This window comes from Coenobita brevimanus, chromosome 25 (genome assembly GCF_032717465.1).
Source record: "Coenobita brevimanus isolate Jiangsu-jjx chromosome 25, ASM3271746v2, whole genome shotgun sequence".
Lineage (NCBI taxonomy): Eukaryota > Metazoa > Arthropoda > Malacostraca > Decapoda > Coenobitidae > Coenobita > Coenobita brevimanus.
The window spans coordinates 3,477,776-3,505,749 of record NC_136978.1 but is presented as its reverse complement, the minus strand read 5'-3'; the positions used below and the strand labels follow the sequence as shown (position 1 = coordinate 3,505,749).

Below are 27,974 nucleotides of genomic sequence, written 5' to 3'. Positions count from 1 at the left end.
AAGGCCAGAATGCTGCTCTGTTTAACATAAAGGTCCCATGATTGTTCTGAAAAAGTTTCCACGGCTTTTGCTTTGCCAAAGGGGTCATATGTTTCCTTAAAATTAAAGGCCCTCTGCTTGCTTTGAGAGTCCAGTGCTTAGACTTCACTAAGGAACCATTTTTTTGCACTGTGACTATTCATTCTCTTCTTAACTAGTCTTGAGCCTTCTGAAGGGACCTTTGACTGTGTTGAATTACAATATAGGGATCCTCTTACTTGCACAAGGAATTCACAAGGTGTCCTTGTATTTGCTTTTAAGATCCTCTAGGTGGCTGTTTGGGTCACCATACTTATTCTTGGTGCTTGCTGTATATGTTACCATGCTTGCTCAAGCAATCTATGCTTCACCTAGAGGTTCCATGCATGCCCTGCAAATCACTGTGCTTTCTCTAGAGGTCTTTCACTTGCTCTGTTGATTCCTCATGATTGCTGTAGACCTTTAATTTTCTCCCGGGTTCCTCATGCTTGCCTTGGTCCCATTCTTTCTTTAGGGTGTCATCAGCAGAGAGGTGTTTGTTTTAAAGATCTTCTTCATAATATAGAATTCCTTATATTTGTTCTAGGGATCTTCTTAATATTCCAGAGGTTCCCATGTTTGCTCAACGGGCCCTTTATTAGCTCCCAGACTTGTTTTAGGGTTCCTCTACTTGCACCAGGGTCCTGTTGGTCACTTGAGACAACTTGAAGGTTCTCTTAAGGGTTGTGTGTGAGGGTCCATATACACAAATAGCTACATGATGCCAAATATTTTTCTGATGGTGTCAATGATGAACACTCTCAAAGGGAGCCTGTCTTTATGGTGCAGTAGTTGGCATCACATTTTTGCTCTGGTAGGCTGTCTACACACTCTGAAAGTTTCTTGGCCTATTCTGTGAGCCTTTTGTTGGCTGTAGGACTTTCCATGTTTGCCCCAGGGGTCCCCATACTTGATTTTGGGACACTCAGACATGGTGGAGAGGCCCACACTTTCTTCAGGTCACCCAAGAGATTCTTCTTTAGATGTGTGTGAGGGTTTTTATACAGTGAAGAGTTTTGTGTGTGGCGACATGTACATGATGCCAAAGGTGGTGCTGATGGTGGCGATGACGAACACCCACAACAGGAACCTGCCGATGTATGCAGTTGTTAGCATCATATTTCATAGTAGTTGTATTTTGTAACACGTTTTATTGTTTGATCAGTTTTTCATTCATGGCTGATTAGCAGTTTGGATCAGAGTTTTGTAGCTGTACATAATTATGATTGCTTGTGTTCCTGTTGTATATTCTCATCTGTAAATTTTGCTTGCATGTATTGCACATGACCTCCAAGTCAGAATAAGACAACTCATTAAAAATATTAAAAAGTAGCATGTTTAAGTTTATGAATTGCATAGGTTTTGTATTTTAACTTCAGATACTATGCACTTGCACGATGACATGCATGTACAGTATACAGAGGGCTTTGTTTGTGTAGCTGTATGAATATTGCATGTATATGTGTATGACCACGTGTGGATTGAGCAGGACATAAGCAGCACACTGACAACTAACACACTTAGGACCTTAGGAGAGGCAGCAGGAAGTGCACTTACAACATATAAAGCATGTGAAAGTATAGTGAATGTGGATGGCACTATTTTTTTTTTTTTTTATAACTAAAGATGGTTCAGAGGTTGAGAAGGATGAAATTGCCTTTGAAGAAAATGAAACAAAGAAAGCCAAAATCAAAGCAGTTTTAGTTCATGGTATCCGAGAGTGTGTTTTTTGAAAAATTGGAGGTTATTACCATGGGGAAATCTGTTATGAGGAAGACTGTTTCAGAGGTAATCAGTTATGTAGTATGAAAGACTTTGCCATGATGTTTACTACATGCATATCATGTGTGATGCTGTTCAATTTTTACTACATATCTGGCTAGGCCTTATTGTCAGCTGTGCCGGGTTCCAGTACTTTTTGTGTGATTGGAAGCCGTGTGCTAGTGTTAGGGGTGTATAATACCCAAGATTTTCATATTACGACTATAGGCCTACTGGTACATTTATTATCTTGAAGTAATCCATGGTACTGTATTAAATTTCCCCTCTATTTCATCAGAGTTAATTGGATATATATATATCACGTGAAACATCTATCTATCTATCTATTGCCAGACGCCATAATCCCGTAAGGGATGGCCATTTGACTTTGAGTTACTTGTATTTGTTTTACAGGGAGGGGCACTAACCCTCCACCAACCCACTTGCTGACACATAGGGAGCACGTATGGTTTGGTTATATGGTTACCACCCAGCGTTGTAAATGGTTTCTTGGCTTACAGGAAACCCACAAATAAAAAAGATACTGGTAATTAAGTTTTTGGTGATAGGTCAGTGGAGTGAGTCAGTTGAACTGGTTATGCTATTGGCGTTGCATGTGGGCTTAATTTCATAATTTTGTTCATTCATGCTTGATTGCAGTGGGACATTGTAGAGGAAAAAAGTGTTCAAAGCATTCAAAGCTTGGTGGTAAACAAGTAATACAAATGTTTGTGGATGTACGCATACATGCACAGTCAGGCTTGAGGGTATACATGCAGTAAATGCTCTCAAGATGTACACTTGATGAATCATATACACAGGGAATCATGTACGTACTGCTTAGAATCTGTGGTTGGTGTGCACTGCGAGGAGCTTCTGGGCACATGAGAGCCCAGGTGCACATGAGACTAGAGATGGGTGCACATGGGAAGGTAGGAGTGCACACAGGAGGATAGAAGTGCATAAAAGAAGGATGGAGTGTATATAAAAGGGTGGATTGTTACATGAGGTGAATGAAGAGGTATCTTTACACCAAAAAATGGGTAGTGTGCTCAACAGTACAGGGATGGAGGGAAGGGGGTGAATATAGAGGGAAAATGGCAAGGAGAGCTGTAAAAGGTTGAAGTGCACATGAAAAACTGAAGTGCACTAAAAAACTGGTGTGCTTATGTAAACACTGAAGTGGACTTGGGTCATTGGGTGCACAGTGGAGGACAGAGGAAAATGCACGTACAAGAGGGCTGGGTAGGGAACGACTGCACACAAGTGGTATTAGGAAAATCATTGTGCACATGATGAAGTTAAAGAGGACCACAGTGCTTATGAGAGGGTGAGGGAGGGTTATTGTTAATATAGGGAGGGTTGTAATGCTCATGAGGGGGCCAGGGTGCACAGGTCAGACAGTGAACAGCTTGGTGTGCGGGGACTTGTACAAAATTCCGAAGGTTGCTCCGATGGTGGCCACAAGGAACACCCAGAGGAGGAATCTGTTGGGAGGGAGGGGTTAGTGGGGGTTGTTGATGGGTGGAGGATGGGGTTAGCAAGGGTGTTGATGGGTGTAGTAGGGGTGTAGGGGTAGTGGGGGTGTTGATGGGTGTAGTAGGAGTGTTGATGGGTGTAGTAGGAGTGTTGATGGGTGTAGTAGGGGTGTTGATGGGTGTAGTAGGGGTGTTGTTAGGTGTAGTAGGGGTGTTGAGGGGTGTAGCAGCGATTAGTGGAGGTGTTATGGGTGTAGTAAGGGTGAAGTGGTTAGTGGAGATGTTGATGGGTAGGGTAGGAGTATTGGTTGAGGTAGATCTGTGTTTTTTATCCAGGGGTGTATGCATGCTCCTGGAGATGGCTAACAATTTGACCAATATTGTTGCATTGTTACCAAAATCTGCATTTTAAGTGCTTTGTGGTCTTTCCATTGTTGTGTTTTGTTTGCAGTGTGTGCCTCTATGGGTAGTCCTAGGTCTGCCTATACTATTCATATTTTGGTTGGTAACCCTTGATGTCTGCACAGGTTTACTGGTTTGCAAATCAGGCATGTTGACAGAAGGGGGTAAAACTGCACAACTTTGATATTTTCCTTCTGTCAAAATAGATTAAGTTAACAGATGCTTTGTGGTGTGTGTGTGTGTGTGTGTGTGTGTTTCTAAACTAACATGAAACTAAACATTTCAAATTTCTTGATTTTAGCTTATTTGTAATATGTTGTGGGACCCTAAACTAGGTAGGTGTTGGCTTCAGGTATTGCCTCTCTACCTCATTGCTGTTTTGCCTCCAGCACTGGATATAAGCATAATGAAAGCAATTAGGATTTGATATATTACTGTATTGGGTATGTAGAGGGTAATGATTGTTTTTGGTTCCATCTTTTTTCATCTGTTTTGGCTCTTGTCTTTTGAAAACATTGAACCAGAAACCATATTAATTGTTGGTTGGTAACTATAGATCATCTTCAGGTCCTGTTGAATTATGAGTATAGTTAAAAGATAAAGGTCATTGGACCTCTGAACTATCCTCAGTAGGTCTGTTTTAGTTTACTGTACTGTGTAGGTGCGTGGTGGTTTAATGGTTGGGGCACCATAAAAAAAGAAAAAATTAAGAATCACTAATATAAGATGTTAGTAAAATATGAGTGTGTGTAGGGAAGTGCTGGGGGGTAAGGTGGGTTGATACTGATGTTGATGAATGTAGTTAGGGTGTGTGTATGTAAATGGGTGTGTGGGTGTGTAAGTGGATTTTTTTTTTTTTAAAGGTTACTAGAGAGTGTATGTTGATGAGTGTGATTAGGGTGTGTATAAATGGGTATGTGGGTGTATAGGTGGACTTCTTATTTTTTTCAGTTAACTGGAGGGTATGGGTGTGGTTAGGGTGTGTAAATAGGAATGTGGGTGTATGGGCACTTTTTTTTTATGGGTGTTGATGTGTGTTGTTAGGGGGTATGTGTAAATGGGTGAAGAGGTTCCCCCTCCTATTTTTTCTTTTGTAAAGGTGAATGTTGATATGGTAGCTGTGGGATTGATCGTAGTAGGGATGTTAATGCAGTGGAGGAGTAGGAGAATATTGCAGAAGTGCAGGTGGGTTTAGTTGGGTTGTGAAAGTAAAAGGGTTATTGAGACAGTAGCTGGGTGTGGTAGATGTGTATTAAAGTTTTTGAATGATGCGTCCTTTTATGTAGATGCCATAGTTGAGGTTTGTTTATGGGTGTCATTGGTAACAGGAAGGTGACTTTCGGTAATGGAAGGAATAAGTAAGTGCAAATGGGCTTATCAAAGACAGTACAGTAACAGAGCACAAAGGGTTGCACTAGAGAAAGGTGCCTTTAAAAGATTCCGATACAACTACTGTTCTACTTATTTTTTCATACACAAGGAATTTATCAGTTACCCCTCATCATGCACTCTCCGGATCCGTTTTCTTCATGTATTCTGTTTCTGTCCTTTCTGTGTCATCTCCCTTACCGTTCTTTTTTGTTTTCCTATCCTCTGACTTCCTGCCCATCCTTCTTTGCCTTTCTCTCTATCCTCCCTTGCCTGCTTGCCCATCCTTCTCTGCCTGCCTGCCCATCCTTCTCTGCCTACTTGGCCACCATTCTTTGCCTACATTTCTGCCCTTCTTTGTCTCTTTTCATTGTCTCCCTACCAACTTGTTCGGCCTACCTGCTTATCATTCTTTGGCTGCCTGCTTATTCTCTTCTGTCTACCTACCTGCCGTGATTTTCCTACCTCTCTGACCTTTTCTGTCTACTTGCTTATCCATCTCTGCTTTCTTGTTTGTTCTTCTTTGCCCTCCTGCCTGTCCTTATCTGCCTTCTTACTGCCCGTCTCAGTCTACCTGTTTATTTATTTTTTTTCTGCCTGTCTGTCTCAGCTTACTTGCTTATCCTTCTCTTCTTACTTCATGTTCTCTACTTCCTGCCTCTTCTCTTGCGGCCACCTTGTCTGCCTCTGCATACCTGCTTATTCACTGCCTACCTGTCTACAAAAGTGTCACCTACTACCACTCTGGCCTAATGGGATGTCGTTCTTCATCCTGCCTATCTGTGATCCTTTTTCTTATTTCTTGCATGTCCCCTACTGCCAATCTTTTCTGTCCTTCCTTAAATCTGTATGTGTTCATTTCCCCCTAATCTTTATCCTTCCTGCTTGCTCATTCTTTCTTTCTGCCTGCCAGTCATTCTTGACCTCCTTGCCAATCCTCTGCCTACCACCCTGTCTCTCCTTTGCCTACCTGTCCACCACAAGCGCCACCTGCTGCCACTCCAGCTTGATGGCATCCCTGCGGTCCTGCTCAGCCAGCCGTATTTCGTTTTTCTCGATGGTCTGGTTGACGCGGTCAAGTACCCGCAGGAAGTGCCTTTCGAAACTGTCCAGGGCTGTAGGGCAGGACCCGTGTACACATCCACCCGCCCTGGGTGATAAATGAAGCTAGAATATGGTAGAATAGGCACAGAATAGGGTAAAATAATGTAGGTTAGGTGCAGGATATGGTTGGTGCAGAATGTGGTAGTTTAGGTGTTTTTGGGTAGGGTAGGATATAGTGCAGATGCAGAGAATGGTTGGTTCTGGATGTGGTAGGACTGGCTCTGGACACCGTTCAGGATACGGTAGGATAGATACAGGGTACTGTAGGATACATACCGGATACGATAAAACAGTGCGTAATATAGGATAGGCACGGTATACGAATGAATAGGCGGTGGTTGCTGTAGCTAAGATGCAGCATAAGATAGGTTATATATACTTGATACAGCCAGAAGCGTTAAACAAAATTAATAAATAAAGCTCTGTCCTATGTAGGCTACCCAGGCCAGAAAGGAAGTTCTATCCTGTTTAACATTACTGTATATAAATTATCTAAAAGTTTTTACTTTAAACGATTTCATACACTAACCCCTATCGACAGCTGAGATTATTTAGTTGCAGTGTGTTGTGTTCCTTTCTTCAGAGCTGTCGTTAACTCTTTCATTGAATAAATGCGTCAGGGAGTACTAAGTGAGATTAAAATAGAAAACACATCATCGTATTAGAAAGTTTAATCACAAGTATAGAAATCTTCCATGTATTCATATCTAAATCAGTGTTGTCTTCGTTAGTAGGTTAATACTTAGTATGATAGCGGCATCCCCGTCTAATCCAAAGGAGACATGAAACCTGTGAAGGTACAGTCATTATAGTGCTTCCTGTGGATTTTTTGCAAATGATATTTAACTTCTCCCTTCCTACTGAAGGTGGACGGAGGTAATGGTTTCATCCATAACTGTTTAGCAGCATCTGTGTTTCATTGCACTGGACTATAAATAAGTAAATGAATAACGGGAGACTTATAGGGATACTTCTGTTGTTGCAAGAATGAAGTTATTTGATTATGGTGAAAGTACCTCAGAATACGGTAACATTTAGAAAGTATTTTCACCAAATATGGATTTATGAACTGTTTAGAGGAAGTTTTTTTGGCTGTGTCAGTAGTTTACTTAGTTCTTAGCCATTAACTCTCATTACGATAAATGTCTGGCTGTGGCGAGAGTAATAAATCATTGCAGGAAATGGGTTAAACGTACTAATGCGAGGGGATCTGTTTTTACTGAATAAAGTAGCTACGAGTGTGAAAAAGAACTACCACAGTAATGTTTTGTATTCATTGGGTATTACTAGGGAAAACGAAGCTCATTTCGGCCACCATGCATACCATACTCCTTGTACTGTAACTTGGCTTTGATGTTTGTCCCCATTTCTGCTTATTTCACCCAGCTCGTGGTAGAAAAAGACAATGCTATGGCTCCATGCCCTTTCCATAGCACTTCTTCCAGACTAGCATCATATTCCAGTGTTAATCTGTTTTATACTTAAGCATTCACGATGGAGAAGTGACAATTTTTGACCAAGTTAGAGTAAAACGAGTATAGAAAAAAACGAAGCTGATTTAGGCAACCATATGTGATAATTAGATTATTAAGCAACGTACTGAAATGTTGTTTATTGTGCAGAACATCAGTTGTATCCTCACAGTAAACACTTAAGACCGTATTCTCTGGTAGGGCAAGGAGGCTCCCTAGCACCTCTTCCATAGCGAGTTATTTTTTGGATATGGCGGGTTAATCCTTTTGTACGTTATTAATTCAGAGTATGGCGATGTTTGAAGGATTAACAGGATAGGACGGTAAGGTGTTATAAGCAAATTAAATAGGAAAAGTTGTAAGAAACTTCCTTTATTGACGATAGAAGTTGAAAGTAATAGTACTGTTGATGTTTTACAAACCCCACTCCCTGATATAACAGCAATTTTGATTCATCGAAATACTGCAGAAATACTGTTGAAAAACATAGTATTGATAATAAACCACAAAGCCCACACCACGATAAATAATAATTTTGTTTGCTAATATAGCCCACGTACAAAACTGCTAGTATAGATCTACCACTCAAGGAATAAAAGAAAATACGAAGACAGGTAATTGACAAGGGGCAGCTCTACCAACTATCCTATTATATGGCAGGATATGAAAGGATATGCAGCACAAGGTTTACTGTTCCTCTTTAAGAATAGTTCCTGCTCTTTTCTAAGGAGTAGGCTGATTTATTAAAGGTTTGATTAGTTTATGACGCTTGTGCAATCCAAAGCCTATCATTCTTTGGGGGAACAAAAAGGGAGAGGAAAAATTCTTTGAACATGTCTGTGATGACGTCTGTTTTATGTTACACTTACTTCCTTCGGACGATTTTGTTCAGCTTAGGTGAGACTTTGCTAACTGTAGGGGTTAGAACTAATATTAATCTTCCCTATCAGAGGTCTTTCCTAAGCTGAGTAAAATCGTCTAGGGCATCGTGTTCAACTAATCAAAGACAACGCGTATGGATCAGTCTTTAAAAGAAAAAAAAAAAAGTGAAAGATAAGAGAGGAAACTTTCTTAAAAGTGTTTGTGCATATCGGGTTGGGATCTTAAAGCAGTCTTTGCGTTTGGCGAGTTGTTGCTCTCACCTCCTGAGACTCCCACGTCGCAGTGACTCCTGGCTGCACACACACACACACACACACACACAGTTACGTTTGCATACGAACACAGGAAGAATATCATACGTTAATAAGGCATATCATCAACGTACACGCGCATTTGCAGGGACATACATACATGCATAGATACAGAAACGAAATACACAAAGAAAGAAAAAATTATTATTGATCGAAGTTAAAGCAGAAATGCAATATATTACATGAACGGTAATTTATATCTTACTTCCATTTATCGTTTAGTGTCAGTCATTACATTATATAAATTCTTTAGCCCCTATATCCGATGACAGTTTTTGTTTTTTATTCAGCGTGGTCTGTAAATAGCGCTCCACTAGAAACTCACGTGGCAGTATCTTATGTGTTAAGGGTTTGGCTTAGATGGCTAGTGTAGGCGTGGTTGTGGCATTTGGAATAGGAAATGAATAAATGACTCAGGTATATACTAATAACTCTGACAGCTGTACCCACAACACAAATCACCCGGCGCAGTGAAACTGGAGCATTAGGTACAGACCACCCTGTATATTATTCCTACGCAACTAAAAACGCCAGGAGATAGCAAATATATAATACAAATGACGTCATCGGGCTGAATATACAGATAAGTTAAGAAATATAAATGCATTTTCAAAATGTGTAATTGATAAAAAAAAAAACTAAGTAAGTTTAAGTTGCATTTATCACAGACAACTTACACTGTACTACAGCATAAGGAAGGTTAAGTCAGCATAAAGAGCTGAAAGCCTTTGAGCGCGTTTCTAAAGCATATGCCAGTTTGCACTGTTATGTTTGTCCAGTTATACTACTCTTCTAAATCGTATAATTTTGGAACAGTTACGTCGCTTGCTCTGCACAGATATGTGTCATCTAGTGTATTTAAGCCACAACTCATTTAAAGCGTATGCTAATATGAGCGGTTACTCCACGTACTTTAATTATATAGATAGATAGATAGATCGACAGATAAATAGAGAGAGAGAGAGAGAGAGAGAGAGAGAGAGAGAGAGAGAGAGAGATGAAAGATATGAGGTAGAGGAAGAGGTGTCAGCGAAAAATGAGAGAAGAAACGAGATTTGAGGATCGAAGAGCATAAAGATGAGAGAGAAAGGAGGATGGGGGAGGGGGAGACGGAAAGGAAAGGAGTTATGAGAGGGTTACAAAGGACGGAGAGAGAGGTGAGAAGAACGGGAGGAGGTTGAATGGAAGGGCATGGAAGAGGGCGAGAAAAGAATGAGGTAGGAATGAAATATCAGAGGTGAAAAGAAAGGGAAGAATGGAGAGCGATAGCATGAAAAAAGGGAAGGGGGCAATAATGAAGAGAGTGGAGGGGGGGCGGGGGGAAGGTAAAGAAAGGAAGTCGCGATAGAGTGTGGGGAAAGGAAGGAGAGAGAGAGAGAGAGAGAGAGAGAGAGAGAGAGAGAGAGAGAGAGAGAGAGAGAGAGAGAGAGATGCGGAGTGGTTGATAATACATATAATTCAGACAGAGAGGGAGGGATAGATAATATAGTGATAGACCTATACCTTCAATGTTACTTTTACCTTTAATGTTTCATTTTTACACAGTACAATGTAACAATGTTTACAGTAGCTTGAAAAAGTTAAGGTGTTTATTATAGGCGGGCTTAAGTTACGGTACTTGCGCGGTCTTGAGTTCCGATATGTTTCAAAAGCCATCTTAAGTTACGATACGGTTACAGAAGCCGCCTTAAGTTCCGATATATTTACAGAAGCAGCCTTACGCTACTATATGTTTACAGAAGCGGTTGTAAGTTACGATACATTTACAGAAGCAGCCTAAAGTTACGATGTTTACAGAGGCGGTCACGGAATGTGATATGATCGTCCATTTACCTCCTGAAGATTGGTTTGGTCTGGCATGTTGAGCTGAAAAAGTAGAGAGAAGGGTAGAGACGGTGTGATAGTTGATAGATGGAGAGAGAGAGAGAGAGAGAGAGAGAGAGAGAGAGAGAGAGAGAGAGAGCAGCCTAAAGTTACGATGTTTACAGAGGCGGTCACGGAATGTGATATGATCGTCCATTTACCTCCTGAAGATTGGTTTGGTCTGGCATGTTGAGCTGAAAAAGTAGAGAGAAGGGTAGAGACGGTGTGATAGTTGATAGATGGAGAGAGAGAGAGAGAGAGAGAGAGAGAGAGAGAGAGAGAGAGAGAGAGAGAGAGAGAGAGAGAGAGAGAGAGAGAGAGAGAGATTTAATAGCACCGAAAGTTTGATATAAGCAGAAAATAAAAAAAGGCAACTTCATCCGCACTTCTCTCTCTGTCTCTGTCTCTGTCTGTCTGTCTGTCTGTCTGTCTGTCTGTCTGTCTCTCTCTCTCTCTCTCTCTCTCTCTCTCTCTCTCTCTCCTTTTCGTCGTCTTCATCTCTTCTTCCTCCTTATCATAATCGGTTTTACTCCAGTACATAATCTCGTTATGGGGCAGGCATAATGTTATCTGACTTTCCTATGCACTCCTTTCTTCTTCCTCTCTGCCTCCCTTCCTCTTCTGTTTTCAGTTCTTTCCTCACTCCCTCCTGCCAACATATCTCCTCCCTTTTCGTCCATCCTCTCCCCAATCCCTCAACCTTGTACTGTGTATGTCTCCTCTCCCCATCTCCATTTTCCATCCCCTTACTTTCCTTTCTCCCCTCCCCCATATCTTTCCTGTTTTCACCTCCCTTTCTCATTCTTCCTTTTCCTCCCTTTTTCCCTTCCCCTTTCAAGTCCCTCCTTCATATCCTATCCAGACTCTTTTTTCTCTAACTCTTTCCTCTTTAGTCCCTTCTCCCTCTCTAGCCTAGTCATGTTGTTTTAACTTGGCCCAGATTTGTATCCATTACAGCTCAATTCAAGTAGCTCTTTGGCAGAATAAGACAATTTTGTGGCGCTATTTCCTTTTCACAGCACTTCTTCATGACCAGCATCCTTTGCTAGCGTTAATCTCTCGTTACAACTCGATACCGGTATGCAAGACGGAGAGATGGCAATTTTAAGCTAGTTAGAGTCAAGCGGGTGTAGCATCAATTATTTGCGTCAGTCTTTTCCTACTACTCTGCATTCAAGATAGGGAGATGGGAATTGTAGACCAAGTTAGATAAAAGGAGTATAGTCCCTTTTCCTCCCTAGTCCCTCCGTCCCCTCCCTACCCTCCAAACTCACCTGCTTGCCACCCTGCCGTTCTCACACTTGGCATCATCCAGGAGTCTGTCCGTCATATCCGCGCTGGTTTTGCACCCTTCGCTCTGTGGGGGGATGGGGGGGATTGAGTTGGGGTAGAGGAAATAGTTGGATAGTTAGTGAAGGGAAGGGGGAATTGGTTGACGTCGGGGGAAATCTTGGGAAAGTTAGTGGAGGGAGGGGGTCTTAGATGGGGTGGAGGAAATAGCGGAGGGTGGGGGAGCGGTATTGGTAGCAAGGAAGAAGGGAAAAGTAGGAAGTGGAGAAATTACTGGGGATTGGGTAAAATTAATGAGTGGCAAAATTGCTGGGGAATGAGAGAAAGTTTTTGGGAGTGGAGAAATTGGTTGCTGCTGAGGAAAAGTACTGGGGAGTGGGACAATTGGTTGTGGTTGGGAAAAGTATTGGGAATGAGAAGACTGGTGAGGGATTGGGGAAAATATTTGGAAGTCGTAAAAGCCGTGAGGATTAGGGAACAGCATTGGGAGTGGGAAAATAGTTGATTAATGGGGTAGGTAGTGGGGAGTGGTAAAATCCGTGAGTGTGGGGGGAAAGTATTAGGAGTGGGAAAATTGGCGAGCAATAGGGAAAATGTTGGAGAATGGGCAGTACTGGACCAAACATGAATTTAGGGCCACAGTCATCAAACTGTGCGAAATAGTACATTGGCCCATTACCTGTGTGGTATCCTACCGGATGAAATCGTCTCATAAAATCCATCGTATTGGAGAGTGCTAAAACACTGATACCAGTATTATATCCAAGTAGTACTTTGTCTTATGACCTGAAAATTAAAATAATTGTTTGATTCAGAATTATTGTACAGAAAGTCAAACATTTTGTGATACCCGTAAATTCAGTATTATTGTAGTTATGGAAAGTCAAATACCTTATGACAGCGGTACCCATTAAACCTATACTGCTAGGATTTCCCTCAACTAAAGAAAACCGTCTGGTGCTGTGCTGAGTAGGCCTACTATACTCCAGAGTGTCTAGGGTAGTGAGAAGGGTAATCTAGACGCTTACCTTAGACAGTAAGAGTTTCACTCAGTAAATTCGTTGGATATTAGTGTATCTTGACTAAACGCACATGTGCACCAACAGCAGAGGATTTTAAATTAACTACAAACCACTTATTCCTATCCGCCTCGCCTTTCATCCGTACTTTCCTTCCACCCACCCACCCACTCATCCATTCCTACCTTCCTCCTCTCCATTCTGCCATTCGGCCTTTCCACTCGCCTTTCCACTCACCCATTCCTACCCTTCTGCTCTCCAGTTCCTACCTTCCTTCACTCCTTCACACTCACCCATTCCTATCCTTCTACCCTCCAGTTCCTACATTGCCTCACTCCTACCCATCCATTCCTACCTTCCCTCTTCCTCTACCCACCCATTCCTACCCTCCCCTCCCTTTTCTGCCGTCCCTCCCTCCTGCCCACTCACCCTTTAGCATACTCCCCCCACCCATTCCTACCTTACTTCTTATGCAGTCCAGCTTTTCTTTGGAAGGGATAACTTTGGCTGGGGTCGGTTCTTTTCTTTTTCTTTTTTTTCCAATAAAAATCCTCCTCCTCGACAGACTTCCTCTGCTCCCTCATCCTTTAACTTCTTTGTCCTCCTCTACCTTATTCCTTCCTTCCCCTCGCTAATTTCCATCCTACCGCACTCCTTCACTGCTTTCCTTTCTCTCTCTCTCTCTCTCTCTTTTCTTTCTCCTACCTCCGTCTCTGTCTTAGTCAAAATCGTTTTCCCCTCCTGCTTCCCCCCCTTCGTTCCTCGTTTTATTTCCCTATTCTCTTCCTCCATTCCTTTTATTTCTCTCTCCTCGTACGTTCCCCATTTCCTCCCGTATCTCCATTTTCCTCCTTCTCTGTCGCCCCATACTTACAGCGGGTGGAGGGAACCTGTGGCCTTGTCCCCCCATGGGGTCGGGAGCGTCTAGCCGTATACACATGATTCTGGCTAGGTAGGAGAATACTATCCTCTTGACTATGCCAGGCACCTCGCGTCCTCTCATCCCTCGGTGGTGAATGTTTAGCGTCACCACCGATAGTCCGGTGGCGAAGGAGACCAAGGAGATGGTCACGCCGTAGTACAGACCTGTGGGAAATAGTTAAAGGTATTTTGAGGTGAGACCAGGTGGGAAATAGTTAAGGTGTCAATACCAGTGGGAATAATTAGGTGAGGGGAAAATTGCTGTGGTATTTTGAGGGAGATGAGCGTAGATCTGGAGGGAGATAGAGCGGATAGACCTGCAGATATAATGATCTGTTCTCGCCGACTGCAGCACGTTATTATAGCACATCAGAGCATACGTAGCATTTCAGTCAAAACGCTCTCCCCCTCCCCATTTCAGTATCACCACCCACGTACTAAAACCCACTTGACTTTTAGATGAAAATAATATTCTCTTTGTCAATATTTGCTTCACAGGCTAGTTTTTATCCATGAATTTTCCTAAAACTTAAGAAAAATTCATTTATTTTAAAATTTCCCAGGCATAATAGTGAGCTTAGGACTGTAAATGTGTGTGAAAAATGCAATCAAGTGAATGTAAGAGGCAGGTATTGAGTCCATCCACGCACCATGGTATCGTAGGTATTGCAGCCGCCCCAGACCTTGCTCTTTGGCAACGGGATTATCAGCACCCCTCCTTCCCCCCTTCCTTCCATCCCAGATTAGTGTATAGCTCTTACTCAGGATTCCCTGTATTTATTAGGTCATTTGTCTGTTAACTCTCTCTCTCCCTCTCTGAAAAAATATATTTAGATATGTGAGTATAGGTTCATATGCTGTGAATCGCAGTATTTAAAAGGACATTTCCTTCCGATTTCTGTAGATTTTTTATTCAAGAAAATAAAGCATATTAATAATTTGTAGATATCCATTTATACATTTGCTTCACTTCAAATTTTACTCTGTAGTTGAGCCAATGAAATTCAGTATATGTCTGGCCACCTTTCTCCATCTCCTCACCAATTTCCCTGTAATTTCTGTGGATATTTGTGGGAACTAAAGTCCCACTCTGTGTGTCGCACGCTTTCCGCGCCCATTGTGTCACCCGCCACTCTTCCCACCGCCAACTCTCCAATCAATACGCCGTTGTGGATAGCCATTCTGTTCCATAGGACTTGTCGGTAACGGAGAACTGCTGTGGGTGGCCTATAACTTGTGGATAGCCTTTATGTCTGTTTATTGGTGGAGTAGTCTGTCTTTGCTGGGTAGCATTTCTGTTGCGTGGATTTGTTATGAGTAGTCTTTCTGTCGCCTAGAATTGTTATGGGCATTTCTTTTTAATTAATGATGAAGTAGGGTAATTTTGCCTAGAGTTGTTATGGGTATCCCTTTAATTGCCTTGAACTGTTCTGGACAGCCTCACTATTTGTAAAGACTCACCAATTAGTGGTAGTTTCTCTGAGGTAGGGGGCATGGATTCGCCGATGACCATGAGGAAGACGGTCATGGAGAGCAGCGTGGTGATGCCCAGGGTCACCTTCTCCCCGGAGTCGCTAGGCATGTAGAAGCTCATGAGGGCGATACCCGTTATCAGCACGCACGGCAGGATCAGGTTGAACACTGCAAGGAGAAGCAACGTCAGGGAGCTTGAAGATTAAGAATGAAAGGATTATTTAGCATATCATACAACAATCAGTCTCATTTATCCCTCTCCCCCCTCCCTCTCAACGCGAACTGTAGGTGTTCGAGGCCAGGTTATCGTACAACAAACGACCAGCCTACTCTGCATTGTTGCAATTACGTTATCGGAAAACATTCAGGCAACCCTTGGGGCTCGAACTCATGAGCATAACAAAACTGTCACTCCTACTAGTTGAAAGTCTGTCTGTCTTTAAGGTCCATACATTTCTTTATTTTCATTTTCAGTTCTTGACTCTTCAGTATTGGCTAGTCAGTATTTGAGACCCAGTAGTCCTTATTTTCCCAGTGTATGAATAGATAAAGCTACTGAGAGCTACCTATCTCTCACTCATGCCACAAGCTTGGGTAACGTTTGCTCGTTTCACTTTTAGAGGCAAAGGAATGTCATGCGATACGGTGTGTTGGCCAGAGGAAAGGTGTTTTAAGGAAAGTCTGTGGGTTTCCTGTACCCACCTCCCCGTCTTTACACTAACTGTTTTTCCGTCTGTTCGTTCTTGTGTCACTGTATGTCAGTATTTTTATTACTCTGCCTTTCTGTTTGTCTCCATCTGATCTATATATCTGTCCATCTGTCTGTCTAACTGTCTGCTTCTATCTGTCTATATCTGTCTGTCTGCGCCTCATCCTGGTAGGCAGTGTAAGCGAGGGTTGCCTGTCTTTTTCCTTCTCCCTCATTTCCTCCTTGTTTCTGAAAATATTATACTTAATGTCTTTCTTGGCAGGCCTGGCTACAGTATCTTTCTTCTTCTCACCCCCCTCTCTTTATCTATCGATCTCTGTCTATATATCTCACCATAGAAGAGGGGTCGACGTCTAAGGATGATGTGGTAGGTGATGTCAGGGTAGGGGGCGTCGCAGCAGGAATAGAAAACTACGTTCCTCTCCACGATCATGTCGATCATGTCCCACTCCCCGTTCGTCACGTAGTTACTCAGGTCACCCTCCTCCGTCTGGATTACCAAGTTAACCTGTAGGTGGAAAAGAAAGTTTGTCAGACGAATGAATAAGAGTAACTAGGCTGTTTGCAGATGAAGTAATAAGAGTGAATGTAAGTGAGTGGAAAGTTTTAACTTGGTCAGAGGAGTAGAATGCGAAAAAAATCGATCATTTTTGGATGGGTGAATTATTGGTATGTTGATGGGTGAATATTTAGTGTGTGGATGGATTATCCCTCAGGAAAGGAAAGTAAGACCACTACGGAAGTGAAAAGATGATTTCGGAAACCCTTTTGTAGTCCCCCTTCACGTACAGTCATTTTCCAATCTATTTACCTACGATTATTATCGTTTTTGCCCGATATATCCAAATTTTCAACTTGATCTCTTTTCACGTTAATTTATCACTTCATACAGTGTTATACTCAGTGCCCTTCCTTACCCACCTGAAACCCATCTTTTGTCCTTGTGGCTAACATAATGACGCACCTGTGTCATTTCGTCTAGCCTCCACCCACCGACCCACAATTCTTCACTTTATTTATAATTCAGAATCCATATTTACCCTCTGTCCTTGCCAGTTTATTATCCCACGCACCTGAAATCCATCGTAAGTCCATGAGGCAAACTTCATGACGCATCTCTGCTCGTCGAAGGGAAAGAACTCGACGTTGATAGAGCAGGCTGAGCGGAATATGGCCGAGGAGAGCCAGGTTACGTTGCCGTCGGAGGTCACTATGATATTGGTGCTCAGGATGGCGTTGTTGTACTGGCTGTCCGCGCTGTTGAGATGGGTTGGAGAGTTTTGGTGGAAGTTACAGTGGGTTGAGAATGAGTGGAAAGGTGAGAAGGGGGAGGGTTCGAATGATGTGGAAAATTTTTGCTTGAAGCTTGAGTGGTGGCGAGTAAGAAGGTGAGGGAGGGAGTTAAGAGTTGTATGGGAAGGTTTGGAGAGGCTAAAATTGTGTAGGAGGGAGGGTGGAAGGGAGGGAGGCAGGTAGAGTGCCATGGAAAGGTTTTGTAGGGTTAGTGATGCTGGGGTGGAGGTGGGGGGGAAAATGTGGTAAGGAGTGAGTGGTGTGGAAAAGTTTGGGGGGGTTACAGTGATGCAGGAGGGAGTAGGAGAGGGAGGGAGTTAGAATGGTGTGAGAAGATTTGGCACTGGGTGGTGTGGGAAGGTGCGTTGTGTGTGTGTGTGTGTGTGTGTGTGTGTGTGTGTTTGTTGGGAGTTAGAGTGGGGTAGAAAGTTTTGGAGTGAATTAGAATAGTACTGCAAAGTTTAAATGGAGCTTGAGTGGTGTTGGAAGGTGTGAGAGGAAGGTTGCTGATGTGTATATTAATTTCCTCTAAACAGAGTAAAATCGTGTGTCGTTAGAACAGTATAACAAAAAAGACGTCCTCGGGCTGAAGGGGTTAATATATAGCCTATATTTTTTTAAAGTTTACTGCCAGACCTTTTACTCAAGCTCAGCATGTTAACGAAGTAGAGAGTTTAACACACACACACACACACACACACACACACACACACACACACACACACACACACACACACACACACACACACACACACACACACACGGCCACTCACTTGTTGTAGAGTATGATGTCAGGCTTCCATAGCTTCTCAGCGGGAAGACGAATGACCTGGATGTTACCGAAGTCAGAAGAGTTCCACTGTAAGCTGTAGTCAAGCCACATCTGTAGCAAGAGAGGAGGGTGTGCTTAGAGGTTACAGGGATACAAAATTCAGTATTCCTTGCCCTTCCAGTATAGAATATTACGTTTGGTGGTCTAGTTAAAGCGCTCTAGTCGATGTGATGGCCTTGCATAGGTTGGATCCCGAGGTGACCGGAGGATTTTGGATCTGTCATGCCGTCAGATGGAGTAGACTGGTCATCTACCCTGAGAAGTACTCTGCTGTGGAACCTAGCCTAGGATCGCTAAATTTTTAAGATTGTAATATGCTGTTGAGTGGTGCTGTCAAAAAGAATTAGTTGTTGGTATTTAAAGCTGGACTTCTCTGGCAGTTCTGCTAGGAAGGGTGCAGTGAGAGGCTGAAACCAAACAAAACGAAGTATGCAAAACGTCCCCGTGTCATACAGTCAAGTAGTCCTGTGATGGCAAGGGTAAAAATAAAAAAAAAATCGTCTTAGTGAAGGGTGTAGTTACCGAAACTCTATAGACGCCTTCGAATCCGATGGTCAGTGCAGAGAGAAAGAGAAAAAAAAATAAGATTAACAAACTTACTAAGACTGACTGATGGAAGGAGGAAGAGGGGAGAGGATTAAGGGGAGGGGGGAGGCAGTGAGAAATTTCTAAGACGTGAAAAGTTGAAGTGAGACAGAAACAAACTTTTGGATGAAATTTTGTTCCGGGGTCCGACAAGATATTTGAGCATGATTTTTTTTTTTTTTACCTTCTTTTCTTCTCTATCCCCTTCCATCTTCCTCCTCCTTTCTTCATGCTTAATTACTTCTCCTTACCCCCTCCATCTTCACATCTTAATTCATTTACTACATACGGTCCGTCTCCTTCCCGCCTTTTCGTCTTTTCTTCATCTTCCCTTCATCCTCCCTTTCTTTTCATTCATTACTTTGTCTCCCCATTCCATTGCCCTGTCCGTCTGTTCTTGTATCTCCTCCATTTCATTCCCTTTCTATCCCCTCTCAGTTCATTCACACCCCACCCCTTTTAGGTCTCTTTCCCACTCCACCCCCCCGTATCTTTATTTCCTACCCTCTCCCTCCTATCGCTCGATTTCCATTCATTATCTCTCCGTCCACTTTCCCGTCTCATTCACTTATCTTTCTCTCTCTCTCTCTCTCTCTCTCTCTCTCTGTCCTTCATTCCCGTATTTCCATTAATTTCCTCCCTTGTCTCTTCCATCCCCCGTCAGACAGTCACTCACATTTCCTAATAAATCCTAATCGGGTGAAACATAGATTACTGATTTAAGTGTTAAAGATAATTGCGTGGATTCTGTCCAAAGTGTTAACTGGTATGCTGTGTCCTTCATTATAACTAGTCAGCTTAACTCTAGAATAGTCTTTCTTACAAACACTGGAATAGTTTTCCGTACTAACTGTGGAATACTTTTTCTTACTGACTCTATAATAGTTATCCGGATACTGTGTTTGCTTCTGCCTCTGATCTTCAGTTTTTCAAACGCACTGTATTCAGACATCTCTTGAAAGACCTGAAGTAAAATTATCGTCATTTGGGTTTTTTCTTCAACTTTCTTTGGAAGGTAGAACTTTTCTGGCCTTCAGTTTTGGTTCCATTTTTTTCTTTTAACAGAAAACAAATCCGGAATGATCTTTGGGAAGAGTTTACAAAGAGTGGGAAGCTGAGTCGGGGTGGTGATGAATGATGTTGGCGCACGGGTAATTAATTTCGGGTTGCGTTAATCCCGTCCGTGTGGTGTTGACATCTTTTATTTGTTTCTTGTTACCATGGCACTTATTCCGCATAGCCCCCCCCCCCCTCCTTGTTAAATGCATTAATGGTGACTGTATTTGACCTCTCCAATTGACAAGTCACTCCAAACCTGTATATCGTTTAACAGTTTAAGTGATACATATGAGGAGGCCCCTCTCCCCCTCCCTCGAGGTGAAGGCGGAAAGAAAAGCAAAAGCCTTTATCTAACCACTTCAAGTTGACAAGACGGAAGCTGAATAAAATCGTCTGGAGATACCGAGAATACGATTTTTAAAGATCAGCGCACTGATGGGTCTAAATCACCAGGAGTAACGTCGGCCATCCACCTAAATGATGCTACTATTTACCTGGAACAGTTTCTGGCCACCGTCTAACGAGAGAGAGAGAGAGAGAGAGAGAGAGAGAGAGAGAGAGAGAGAGAGAGAGAGAGAGAGAGGTGGACTCAGTGAGAGAAATATGTGGAAGTGGGGAGGATAGATTTGGAGGTGAGGAGGAAAGATGTGCAGATGAGGAGGAGGGGTGAAGAAGTGAGGGGTAGGTGGGTGGCATAACTCAATTTTCCCTTTCATTCTTCAACGTTCCTCTCTCCTGTCCTCCCTCCATCACCTCCCCTCTCCCTTATTTTCATCAAACAAAGGGAGGAGAGAAAAAGAAGCTGGGTGTATCTTCCAGTTTGCCAGGATTTTTGTCACTCCTTCCTTCCTTCCCCTGTCTTCTCTCTCGTCTCCCCCTTTCCTTCGTATGTCTTCCTTCCCGTTCATTATATTTCTCTCCTTCTCTCCCTTCTTCCTTTTACGTTTTCCCATCATTCCTTTCCCTTCATCCTCTCCCTTGTTCCGCCTTTGCCATATTCCCTTCCCCCTACTCCACCTCCGTCCTTCCTCTTTCTTCCCCTTCCATCTTCCTCTCTCCCATCCTCTTGCCCCTATCTCTCCTTCCTCTCTCCTCTTCCCTTGGCTTCCCTTTCTTCCCTTTCTTTCAGTCTCTTCCTTTCCAATTTCTTTCCTCCCATCTCTTTCATTATCTTCCTCAATTTGTTTTCCCTTCTCCGTCACTTTCTTCCTTTCCATTCATTCCTTTTTATTTTTTATTTTTTTCTCACGTAGCTTAACTAGCTTTACTCCCCCTTCTCTCTCTCTCTCTCTCTCTCTCTCTCTCTCTCTCTCTCTCGACCGTGGCGTAATCAACTTGTCTATACCTTTCCTTCCCCTTCACTACACCAACATCCCCTCTCTCTCTCTCTCTCTCTCTCTCCCTCCCTTTTTTCATTCCAGTCCTTTTCCTCCTTGATTCTGATTTCTTCCTTCTCTCTTCTCACGTTCCTCCTTCCCCCTCTTCCTGTCCCTTCTCTCTTCCTCCCTCTTGTTCTCGCTTCCTCCTCACTCTCTCCTTCCCTTCCTCATTTTCACTTCCTCCTCTCCTCTCTTCTCTCCTTTCTTCCCTCCGTGGTTCTCTCACCCCCCCTTCTCCTACTTAAGCTGCAGGCAACTATCTTAAAACATTAAAGCGACAGTTTTCAGGCCGCTAACATACTTCTCTTAATTTCCGGTTGGTGTTTGTGTTTGTGTGCTGATGTTTGTGTTTTTAGATGTTTGAGGTGTGTGTTTAAAGTCTGTATGTAAGTTTTGTATGTGTTGTTAATGTGTGTGTGTCTAGAGAGAGATTGTATTGGTATGAATGTGTGTGTGTGTGTGTGTGTGTGTGTGTGTGTGTGTGTGTGTTTGAGAGAGAGAGAGAGAGAGAGAGAGAGAGAGAGAGAGAGAGCAGTAGGTGTCACATATGTGTGTTTACCGAGTTAGAAATATACGGAAGGCTCTGTGTGCATGCCCTTTGTGTGTGTGTGTGTGTGTGTGTGTGTGTGTGTGTGTGTGTGTGTGTGTGTGTGTGTGTGTGTGTGTGTGTGTGTATGTATGTGTGTGTGTGTGTAGGTGGGAGGGTGGGCTTGTATATTAGGGGAGTGATTGGCCGTGGAAGAGGACATATATGCTCATTTGTTCTGGTGATGTGTGAAACTGTGTCCTTGTTTAGCCTCCTGATGTGTGTGTGTGTGTGTGTGTGTGTGTGTGTGTGTGTGTGTGTGTGTGTGTGTGTGTGTGTGTGTGTGTGTGAGAAATCTACATTCACGTATACATACGTGGAAGTGTACGTATGTCTACTTGTGTACAAGTTTGATCAGCTGTGTTTTTATACTGTATAATGTGTGTGTACTGCATTTGTATCTCGGTGTGTGCATGTGTATATAGTATATGTGACAGGTCGCATATATGTATGTATGCCCCGTTTTTATGTCTATTATGTGATGTGGTCGATACCCTCAGATGAGTTTGCTACTTTCAATATTCTCGTCACAATATCTTCCTTTTTATTAGTCGGTCTTTCCTCCTGTCTGTCAAACTTCTTTCTCCTTGACGCCCTGAACCTCTTATTGTTTATGAACGTCCCCAGTGCTGAGCAAGAGTACAGAAAGAGTCGCCAGAGTAGACTCAAGAGAATCGCCAGTAAGATGAGGAAAGGGTTGGGAAGAGAGGAAAGAAAAGGAAGGAGGGAAGTGGGAGAAGCAAAAGAAAGGATGAAGTAATTGAAAGAGAAAGGAAGGAGGCTAGGACTTAAAGGGGAATGGGGAAGGGGAAGGGAAAAGAAAGGAGGGAAAGGGGAAGGGATGTAAGAAACAGAAGAGGGAAGGATGAGACAAAGGAAAGAGACAGGAAGTGAAAAAGGAAAGGGGTAAAGACGAGGCAACTGGAAGTGGGAAGAAAGAGGCAGGGATCTTTAAGAAGAGGGAAGGAGGGAGGATAGGGAGTGAAGGAAGGGAATGGAAGGAGAAAGCAAGGATGTAGAAACTGAGAAAGGAATAAGGGAAAAGGTAACAGGAAAGGATGGAAGAAGAGAAGGAAGGGAAAGAAGAGAGGAAGAGGAAAAGTAGAGAGTAGGGAAGAAGTGGGAATTTAGTACAAAGAGGGTCAGCACAGTGTAGATACCACTCCCACCCTGACCCTTCAGAGCACTGCTTGTTTTTCTTATACATCTTAGTCTCCCTTCCACCTCTTCCTTAGACAAGTTTATTGTTTTTAACTATGCTGATTTTGTTACGCCAAGATATATTTGTGTGTTTTTATGGTCCGTCGAAGGAAAGAGAAATTGGGGAATAGACACAGGGAATGATGGAAGAAAGTGAGAAAGAAGATGAAAGAGTGGAGAGGAAAAAAGAAGAAAGAGCGGGGATGAAGGAAGTAATGACGCCAGCGCATCAATCCATTGCTTACTTTTCACATAAATCTTACCGCCGCTCTTGACCCTCTCCCCAAGACAGTTTTATTATTTTAATTACCTGTTCTCTACGATGAATTTTTATTTTATAATTCTTGCTACTGGCAGACGATTTTATTCGGCCTAGGGGAAACCTTTCGGGGAGAAGTGCTTGAAATCAGTCTTATCAACCGGATCAGTACGATGACATCATTTATTACTGTAGTTACCACCAGACAACTTCGTTCACCTTTAGGGCCCTCGTAGTGAAGAGGTTTTGAAATTCCATTAACTAATTTGGCACGATAACATTTTATATTTTCGCACCCCATGACGATTTTTACTTATTTAACTATTTATTTATTTACTTTTGCCGGGGATAGAACCCTCAATAAAGGAGTTCAGATGCGTCATCAGACCCATTCAGTCCGGTGACATTAATTCTAGTTTTCCATTAAGTCGCTCGGTATGATGTCTGTTAATATATTCGTCCTTCCACCATCCCTCTCTCTCTCTCTCTCTCTCTCTCTCTCTTTATAACCTAGGAGAGGACAGTGGTAGTGAAAGGGGTAGGAAACAGTGCCCGTCATTACCATCGGGTGATTTACGGTATTTTGACTCCATTCTTGTTTCCTGGTTAATATCCTCTCCTGCTCTCATCCTTTGTCTTTGTATGAGTGTATCGCCTTCAGTGTTACGTGTGTGTGTGTGTGTGTGTGTGTGTGTGTGTGTGTGAGAGAGAGAGAGAGAGAGAGAGAGAGAGAGAGAGAGAGAGTACTGTTACGTGTATGTGTAATATATGCATGTACGGCGTATATGTGTGTATGCATGTATGAAGTGTATGTATGTACGTATGTATGTATGCGCATGAATGGTTATGTGAGTGGCGTATATGTATATTGGGGGGACAGCTGAGGCCAAAATAATGCTGGTGTGGTAGTAAATATACGGAACCCATAAAACAATATTACATGTCACCCACTGTCCTCCTGTACCCTCCACCCTCTCCTCCTGTTTCCCTCCTCCCCCTCTCCCCTCCTCCTCCTCCCCCGTCCTCTTTCATTGTCCTCTCTCCCCCTTTCTTTCCTCCCTGTTCGGTCCTTCCTTATCTCTTCCCTCATCGTTTTCCTTTCCTCCCCTCACACTCCCACTTCCTCTTTCCCTTCCCATCCTCTTTCCCTTCCCCCTCCCCTTCTTTACCCCCCCCCATTTTACCTCCCCTTCCTCTTCCCATTCCTCTTTCCCCTGTTTTCATTCATTCCACTCCCCTCTTCTTCCCCTTCTCTGTCCAATGTGTCTCTCTACTTTCCCTGCTTCCTCCATTCCCACCTCTTGCCTTTTCCTTTGTTCTTTTTGTTTTTTCTCTCCTTTCCTCCAATCCCCCTCCTCCTCTTTCCTTCTCCCCGCCCCTCCTCCCTCCCCCTCTCCTTTCTCCTCTCTCCCTCTAGCCCTGCACCTCCCCTCACCCCTTCCGGGCACCACCTCTTCTACCCCTCTCCTTCCATCCCTCGCTCACCCTCCTTCTATGGCTGCTTCTTGTATGGCTTTTCCACCTCTCTCTCTCTCTCTCTCTCTCTCTCTCTCTCTCTCTCTCTCATTTCCTCAGCCTTCTCCTCCCTTTAGCTTCACCTCATTTCTTAGGTTGTCATATTTTACCTTCTTTTCTTCCGCCTCATTTCTCTCTTTCCTCTCTTCTTTACTTCTCAGCAGCATTTTTTTTCTTTCGTTCTGTTCCTCTTTCCTTCGTACCTTCATACTTGATTATTTGTATCCACTTTTCTTCTTTCCGTTTCACCCCTTCCCTCCCTCCTTCTCTTTCCCTCAGCCTTTTATTCCTTCCTTCTCTCCCTCCCTCTTCCCACATTTCTTCCCCTCTCTCGTCCACCATTTCCCCTCTCTCTTTCTTTTCCGTATTTCTTGACTGTCCTTTTGTAACCCCTCACCTTCTTCCCTTTCACTTCCTTCCCTTCTTTTCTTCTTCATCTCTTTCCCTTCTCCTTTCCTTCTTCCCCTCTTTCCCTTCTTCTTTCCATCTTCACCTCCTTCCCTTCTTTCCTTCTTCACCTCTTTCCCTTCTCCTTTCCTTCTTCACCTCTTTCCCTTCTCCTTTCCTTCTTCACCTCTTTCCCTTCTCCTTTCCTTCTTCACCTCTTTCTTCCAGGTTCTTTTCCATTCCCCCCAATTTCTCGTTCTGTTTGTCCTTTTGTATTGTATCTTTGTCTTTCTGCTTTCCTTCTTCACCTCTTTCTTCCAGGTTCTTTTCCATTCCCCCCAATTTCTCGTTCTGTTTGTCCTTTTGTATTGTATCCTTTCTCTTTCTTCCCTCTCTTGTATCAACACCCCTCTTCTATTAAAATTTCAGTTTTCTCGCCTTTCTTCCCCCCCCCTCTCTCTCTCTCTCTCTCTCTCTCTCTCTTCCCTGATTTTCCCTTATTCCCTGCTTCCCTCTCTCCTTCATTCTTAATGCCACCAGTCATTTTTCACACCCTGTCCTCTTACTTACTTCCTTTCTCAATCTTTCATTCATTCACCATGGACTTCTTCTTTCGCTCTTTCATGAATTCTTTCTCATTCACGCAGAAGGGAAAGGCAGTAACGAATGAAGGAAATAGCGAATAGATAAATACTGATGTAAATAATAAAAGAGAAAGGGAAGGAAGGCTAGTGAAGAAAGTAACTTGTAAAAGGAAGGATGTAGTGAAGGAGGGAAGGCTTAACGTAGATGTCGAGAAGAAAGCCGAAAATGAATGAAGTACTATAATGAAGGAGGGGGAAGAACCAAGGAAGTAATGATGAGCAGGAAGAAACAAATGAAGGAAATTATGGAGGAAGAGATTGAAGACTGAAGGCAGGAGGAAGGGAAGAAAGTAAGGAAGGAAGGAAGAAGGAAAAGCAATGAGAAGTAAAGGAAGTTAAGAAGGAGGAAGGAAAGAATGAAGTTAATAATGAACGTGGAAGAGAAACAAGGAACTACTGAAGGAAACAGCGTGCGAAAGAAGTTGAGAGGATGAGAATGAAGGCTAAACGCAGGAGGAAGGGAAGAAAAGAAAGGAAGACGAAGGAGTTGTAGTTAAGAATGAAGTAGTGAAGGAGGGAAGGAAGCAAGACTAAACGCAGGAACTAGTGACTATAAATCGCAGGGCAGCAAACCAACCAAGTCACGTGCACTTAAATTAGCAAGGATTTGGGAGGGGAGGGAGGAGAGAAGGAAAGAAGAGAGGAACAGGAAGAGAGGATGAATGGATGGGTGGGTGGATGGATGGACCGATGATGATGATGAAAGGAGGAGGAGAAGCGAAAAAGAATAAAGATAGGGAATTAGGAAAATATGGAAGTAGAGGAGGAAGGAATACAAGGAATAGGTGGAGAAACAAGCGACAGAAAAGAGAGGAAGAGAAAGACAGAAGGGAACGGAGAGAGAGAGAGAGAGAGAGAGAGAGAGAAAGAGAGAGAGAGAGAGAGAGAGAGAGAGAGAGAGAGAGAGAGAGAGGAGGAAGTGAATGTGGGTTAAAGGCATATGTGGCGATGTATGAGGAAGGAGTTGAGTTTGTGTGTGTGTGTGTGTGTGTGTGTGTGTGTGTGTGTGTGTGTGTGTGTGTTTGAGAAAGAGACTATGAAAGTGGGACTATGTGCTTGAAAGTGAGCGAGAGTTGCGTGTGAAAGTGAGCGAGAGGGAGGAAGTGTGAGAGAGGAGGAAGAGGGCAGGAGGGAAAGGGGAAGTGGAGAAGAAATATGGTCCTCCAGCCTCTCCTTCCTTCCTCTCTTCCCTCCTTCATTTCTCCCTCCTTCGTCTTGTCTTTTCTTTTTCTTCGCGTTTTTCCTTCCTTCTTATATCACCATGTTTTCTTATTCTCTTTCTTCCTTTTCCGTCTCCTTCAGATCTTCATTCTGTTCTTCCTTCATTCCATTTTCCCTTCTTCTCTTCCGTCATCATGTCTCCTCATACTCTTCCTTATTGTTCTTTTTTTTCCTTCTTTATTCCCTCTTTCATCTGCTTCCCTCTTCTCATCCCTCCACATTCACTAACCTTTCTTTTCCTCATTTTTACATTCTCTCTTTATCGTTTTCGTTTCTCGTCTTCATCCTCTCCTTCTTTAATTTATTTTCCGACTGCACCTCCGTCTTCCTTTGTTTCTCTCCATCCTTCCTCTCATTCCATCGTTTCATCATCCTTCATCACGTTTCTTTCCCTCCTGTGCATTCCTTTTCTTCCTTCATTTTTAAATTCCTACTTCCTCTTTTAAGAATTTTACCTCTTTCCTCATCCCATCCTTATTTCGTCCTCCTCCATCTTCTTCCTTCCTCCCTTCCCTCTTTCTTCCATTCTTTCTTTCGTGTGTCCTTCCTTTACATCCTGTTTCATTTCTTCTTCTTTCTTACTTTTTTCCTTCATCTCCTCCCTCCATTCTGTTTACCTCCTTCCTACCTTTGCTCCATTGTTGCTTCCTTTTTCACTTCCTCGTTTATCCTACCTCCTCTCCTCTTGATTATCCATCATTGTTGCTCTCCCTCTTTTTTGCCGTTCGCTTTTCCGTCCATCGTTCATACATCTCTGCTTCGCCGCCTTGTTTCTATTCCCCCCCCGCCTCTCTCTCTCTCTCTCTCTCTCTCTCTCTCTTATGTTCTGTTTTAATATCAGTGGCAAACAGTAAATTTTTCCCTTCAGCCCGAGGACGTATTATTGAATTTATTCTTGCCACTA

General features: G+C 43.1%; 1 protein-coding gene across 1 annotated transcript in view; it reads right to left on the bottom strand.

Annotated features, from left to right (window-relative positions):
• Positions 1–3,214: 3,214 nt before the first annotated feature.
• LOC145393671 (neuronal acetylcholine receptor subunit alpha-10-like) overlaps positions 3,215–27,974 on the bottom strand; it is an 84,072-nt gene continuing 59,312 nt past the window's right edge. Inside the window, exons 4-12 of the mRNA XM_080267721.1 lie at positions 18,177–18,286; positions 17,184–17,367; positions 16,444–16,618; positions 15,390–15,569; positions 13,882–14,093; positions 11,973–12,055; positions 8,785–8,817; positions 6,037–6,216; positions 3,215–3,305 (exon numbers count right to left, since the gene is read on the bottom strand). Of these exons, the coding sequence (XP_080123847.1) occupies positions 3,215–3,305; positions 6,037–6,216; positions 8,785–8,817; positions 11,973–12,055; positions 13,882–14,093; positions 15,390–15,569; positions 16,444–16,618; positions 17,184–17,367; positions 18,177–18,286 (1,248 nt within the window). The remainder of the gene's footprint in view (positions 3,306–6,036; positions 6,217–8,784; positions 8,818–11,972; positions 12,056–13,881; positions 14,094–15,389; positions 15,570–16,443; positions 16,619–17,183; positions 17,368–18,176; positions 18,287–27,974) is intronic.